Source organism: Protomyctophum bolini (genome assembly GCF_963924005.1).
Source record: "Protomyctophum bolini genome assembly, chromosome: 13".
Lineage (NCBI taxonomy): Eukaryota > Metazoa > Chordata > Actinopteri > Myctophiformes > Myctophidae > Protomyctophum > Protomyctophum bolini.
The window spans coordinates 37,384,051-37,390,050 of NC_137874.1; the positions used below are offsets into that span (position 1 = coordinate 37,384,051).

A 6,000-nucleotide genomic window follows, 5' to 3' on the forward strand; every position below is an offset into this window, starting at 1 on the left:
CCATGGAGCCAGCTGCCACTCATTTATGTGGAATCCAAGCATGGCTTCTTGTCAGGTTGTGATTGTTGAATCAGTGGTACAAGCCAGGGATTGAAGGGATGATTCGAGCTATAGTTAAAGTGGTTCAGGCATCTACTATTCCGGATGCTTCCTAGGCGTTCCCTAGGGCTAGGGAGGTCCTCTTCTAGGCATGGGAGGGGGCCGTTGAGCAGACCACGGTCCAGATAAAGGGATTATATCTCCATGCACGCACACTGGCCTCAGGATCCCCCAGTATGAAGTGGCTGATGTGGCCCAGGAATGGGAAGTCTGGAACTCTCATCCCATCAACCTGACTCCTGATAAGCAAATAAAGATAGACAAATGGCTGGATGGATGGAAATCAGGCCATGAATCGAATAATCAAGCTTTAAAAACCGAAAATTACAAAAGGTAATATGAAGAATTTACAACTGAAGATGAATATTTAGTATTATGGATCTTGTCATGGGCTACGCAAAATTCAGACAACTTTGGTGCTGTGTTGTATACACTGGTGTATACTGTCAATATATATATATTATTTTAATATTGACCACTTTACACTATAGCATCGCTATTCTGGGGGGTATAATCACTGAAAATAGCAGATCTACACTCACTAAATATTGCAATATGACAAAAAAAAGTGGACCAAGAGCTAACCACTGTTAAGTTTACGGAGTATACGAAGTTAATAGGATGTGGCTTAATTTCCCAAGTCCCTTTGCCTCAGATTCCTGTAATTTATGAGGTTTGATATTTACAGATTCTGACAAAGAAAATAGTGTAAAAGAAACTTTTACATTTTATTTTCAAAAAATTAGTAGCAAACAGACAGGACACTACAGATTAGAGTTTAACAAAAAGATAATGGAAATTAGCAGAGCAATATTTTCATTATATATACAGTACACTTATTAGTATAACACTTTACTTAAGTCATAACATAAGCACATTACATGCATTGTGAAACGTTTATAAACACATTGTTAATAAAAACATTTTCATTACAAAGTGAAGCTAGCTAATATGCATCAATAACACCTCAAAGTTGAATACTTCCTCAGGGCAAGTGTAAAGCTCTCAATTAATACTTAATTACAAATTTCCTGGTGCTATTCTAATTTTAGATGGTACACATGCTTATAATAAACATATATTAAACCTAAATGTTTGAGAAAGCACTTGGCCTTCAACTTATCCAGTGGAACTGCCAGTAGAAGATTGTGAGGTAGTGGTTCAATGTAGGGCCAAATATGTGCAACTGTGTGAATTTGACTGACTAAAGTTGCAAGCTCTCTGGCTATTTTTTTTTTTATGTCTATGTATGTAATAATAGCTACACCACAGGCATATAAGAATGCATATTAACACAAACCAAATTTCCAGTTTATAATAATGCAAAAATAGTTTACACAAAATGAAGCACATGTAATGTGCTTATGATGTGTCAATGCACTTCAAGCAAAGTGTTACACTTTTACATTGTTTCCTTTTAAAAAGGACACCTTATCACAATTATGATGTCATAAAGCATCATAGTCATCTTCGTCTTCATGCTTCCTCTTCAGTGATTCGCTGGCAGAGTTCTGTGACACCATGTTAGCGGTGATGAGGATATTCTTGGAGCCAATGAGGACATTCTGTACTGTGGGAGTGGAGGGATTGGCTGTGGAAAAAAAGAATATTCATATTTTAATCAATCAATGTAATGAATATCAAATATGCCTTTAGAGTTTATTCTGTGTGTCTGTACTTTATATTTCACTCCTTTGTAATTGCTATTTTACTTGCATTATAACAAGAGACTTTGTATCTTTCATTTTTTGCAACATTTCAGTGTACAACTGTACATTAGTGCAAACATTTGGCTGAAAAGGCCGTCTTAAATGTAATTTGATCAGATGACATCTTACAAGTTTTGTTAACTGTTGTCTGTGAGGTAGGGATCTGAACAGTAAAACGCTGGTTCGCCAGGTTGACAGGAGTCCCAACTTTGGTTGTGACGGACTGCATAGAAGGGGTGCCTGAAAACGAGAAAAAATACGAGAAAAAAAACAGGAGGGCAGGGCAGTCAATACATCAGCAAAGTAAAGGCCTAGTTTCAATGTCCCCCTAACTGTCCCACTGACTGAAACGCTTGTTGATGTCAAGTCTATGAGGGCTGTTCCATTTTAAATCATTAAGTCAGTGAGGGCTCTGACAGAGCCCTTTATGAACCCTTTCCGCAAGTCCTTATTAAAAATGTAGCAAGCAGTCTGGATCCCAGGTTAGTACATTGGAACTGGACCAAACAATCAGTGATGCATTAATGTCAGGTCAATACCAGGATATGGATAATGAAGTGAACTAGAGACCAGAGGTGTCAAACTAATTTTATGGAACATTCCAGATTAGGTCAAATGTGACTTCATGCACGCCAGACCAGTTGTGTACAACAACGTACGCAACTCTTTGCCGGAAACTTTATGGTCACTGCTCACTGGCCCTAGACACAGATGGGGTATGATTACTAAAGGAGCTATTTGACTAGTCAACTTTTCATTAACACCACTAATAAACACAAAAGCCTGCAACCATGAGTTTCAGTATGTACAGTGAAGAAGGGTGCTTCTGCATCATCAGGACAAATCACTGTACATGTATTGCACAATGTGACTCAAGTAGTTCTGATGTGTTCTGAAGTGTGCTGCGATAACTCACCAAGGGTAGGTGTGCCGGGTCTACTGGAGACTGCTCCCACACTGAGTCGTGGTACTGTTATCCTGCCTGCCGAGGAAGACACCTGCAACCACAAAATGACTATCAGCACAATGTTCAGCAGAGAACTTCGACTGAAATGTTCAAAATTCAAATAAACACATAAATTGAAAAATTCTTCAATGGAAAGCACAAACATATTACATACAGTATATGTAATGTTCTACAATTAACATTAAGTGTTATTTATTAGCTTGAGAAGAGATTCATTTATTAAACTATTCTGCCGGTAGTACATGAACCACATAATCACGTCACTGGTTTGATTCAGGCTGGAGAGCTGTGTTGCAATCCAAGTCTCTGCCTTCAACTTCCTGTCAAGTCTACTATCCAAATAAATAAAATAAAAATCATGCAAAAAATAAATAAAAATGTTTTACTCATTGTTAATGCTGACAATACCTTTTTCTGAATGGATTTGAGCCTGTAGTTAGGAGCAGTCAGACAGTAACGGTCTGGAGGCAGCCGAGGGCCGGTGTAAGGCTTTATCAATGGCAGGGGGGTCTGGTTCTTCTGCCGGGCGACTTCCAGAAGGAACTGCAGAGACAAAAGTCAGTTAGTATTGCCTTGGTATGATTTTTATGCAGTCGTTCATTATTTTCAAAGGACAGTAAAATGCTGATACAGGCCCTGGAAGATAAAGCATAGAAGGGTTCTGGCAGGATTTGATTCCAGGACTGCAAGGGCACGCACACACACAGTCACACACACACTAAAGATCCTCAGTGTTGATTTAACTCAAGTGTTTTATACTCTGAGTGAGTGAGTTACATTAACTATTTTCATTGTAGTATGGCCCTTTACTGATTCATCGCTAAACCAAAATTGACACGACAAGATCAATAGATATGTTGAGGCTCTGCGAGAAGATCCAGTGGCGATAAAGTGCTCGCCAGATGCCTTCCAGGAGCATTTCTGAATATCTAGCAGGTTTGACATCCGACTCTCTCGCCAACTGATCATACAGTATGAACGAAGTTGTGATGGCACCCAGAGAAGGTCCATATCACAGCCAATGAGAGCACAGGACAGCTGTGCTCACAGACAGAAAGTCTGTCTGTCTGCTTCGATAGATAATATATAAATTCAGGTGTCATACTTATTCCTTGGGTAAATCCAGGTGTCCTACCTAAGTCTGTGGGGGCCATAAGCAATTTCAAGACGTCTATAAAAGGGTTCACACATTTTGATCCTGTGAGGAAAATGTAGTGGTCATGGCACTTACAGCAGTCTGTCATACAAGACAAAAATAAAATAATGAGAACACAGCCGGTATGGAAGATAGAGAGACAACCGAACAAGACATTTGACCATTTAGACACCTCAGATATTCTTTTTTAATACCACTTTAGATTAAATTTACCACTTCGCCATAACAGTGGTCAGGTCAGTGACAGAAATTACTCCACTTAAGGGTACATTTTGTCCACATACACTACAGTGTTTAATAGGAATTCTATTATAGAATTCACCATAAGGGTCGATGACAAACATGCCATACATTTTAAATGTATTAGATAGAAAAACACAATAAAATAAAACATTATCACATTGTGAATAGGGACGGACAGCCATTGTATTTTTGTATCCATGTAAAATAACATTTTGAGTCCATGTTATGTCAAGTAATACCATGAAGACTTACATCTCGAGGTGGCGGGGAGGTGAATGATTGGTCCATTCGACACTGAATGGCCAACCGGATGTCATCAGCATCCACACTGGACTTTTTAGCATGTGTTGCATACATCTTGGCATCTTCAATAATAGTTGTCACATATCCTAAAGAAGCGAAAAGAAGCAGGAGATACTGTTAACTTTGATACTTTAAACAGGATAAGAGCACATCACGACATAACTTTTAAAAAAAACTAAAACATTTTATATTATGAATTACTTTTTAAAAAGGGGGTATTGAAATAGATCATACAATAGAAATACAGACTAATTTATAAACCGGCCTGGTCAGAGGGATTTTCATTGAGACCAAATGCAGGTTTGACAAGGCAAAGTGTAGTTCTTCTTTCATCTCTTGATTGGATAAAATCGGTATCCCGATCTGAAAAAGTATTATCCGTTAACTAAAGAGCTGGTGAGACTTCTGTTACTGGACCCCCTTCAACAGACTACTAGAAACTTACTGTAGGTGAATTCCAACATCTGATTTATCACTCTAGGCTCATAATCCGTGATCCCCATGTCCTTTAGGATTTGCATCATGACCTGAGCAAAAAGAAAACATCCATCACGACATCAGTGTAAAACAATTACTTTCCTTTTTCAATCTCCGCAGAATAACTGTTCAACAGAACATAACAATGTTCACCACACATTGACAAGTTCACGCGCCACACAGAACGCGGCTAAAGCCATCTCAACTTTCAGCCCTGAAACCTTTTGAACAAATAAACGCTGACAAACAAAACAAAAGACACGAATATCCCGTTTGGAATTATAATAACCATAATAATGGTAATCTTGAGTTTAAGAGCTAGCTAAACTAGCCCCATATTATGGTACCTCTCCCTGCCGCTCGGACTGTAGCGCCTCTCGGAGCGTGTACTCTCTCTCAGCCTGTTCTATGGACTGGACTACTAGACGGTGCGCTAGAACTAGCCTAGCATGTTTGCGGCGACCACAATAACAAACACACAAAACGAACGTTGGACGAGTTACTTGGCAATAACGGCAGCATTATTAAACAATGTAATGAATGCAGGATTACTCTTCATTGCAGCTCAGCGCTTTAGTTGTTTATTTATGAATACCTGTGCATCTTTAGGAACGGTTTTCGGAGTAGCAGCCATTTTCAATACTTCGTCGTCGGAGCTAGTGCTGCTGCTGTACTGGTTGCTTGAGTTGCTTCTGCGCTTCAACTTCAGCTCAGCGCTGCAGTGTTGCCAGATTGTGTGAGAGAAACAAGAAACCAGGTCTATGATGAAAACAAGCCCAAAAGAAGCGAGCAGCCACTTCAACGGGGTCATTAATTCGAGGGGTCATTTGAAAATAGTAGATCTACTATTTAAAAAAAATCTTGAAGAAAGTTTGAAAAAATGTGGAATATTCTTTAATCATGTAACGCCCTGCCAACAGTCATTAAGACATGTGAATCCATTGATCCATTTAAATTGTATTGAATTGAGAGAGAGAGAGAGTATTGTTTAGAGTTAACACTAGAGAAAGTAGGAATGCTAAGTTTAAACACCAAAGAGCTGACCA

At 39.0% G+C, this 6,000-nt stretch overlaps 1 protein-coding gene across 1 annotated transcript; it reads right to left on the reverse strand.

Moving 5' to 3' along the window:
• Window positions 1–814: 814 nt before the first annotated feature.
• On the reverse strand, window positions 815–5,669 carry taf9 (TAF9 RNA polymerase II, TATA box binding protein (TBP)-associated factor). Its single transcript, XM_080780379.1, has 7 exons — window positions 5,550–5,669; window positions 4,923–5,004; window positions 4,427–4,563; window positions 3,184–3,318; window positions 2,725–2,806; window positions 1,938–2,048; window positions 815–1,690 (listed from the first exon to the last, which is right to left on the reverse strand). Exons 1-7 carry the CDS (start codon window positions 5,586–5,588, stop codon window positions 1,548–1,550), a joined length of 729 nt encoding a protein of 242 aa, XP_080636505.1. The 5' UTR covers window positions 5,589–5,669; the 3' UTR covers window positions 815–1,547.
• Window positions 5,670–6,000: the final 331 nt, after the last annotated feature.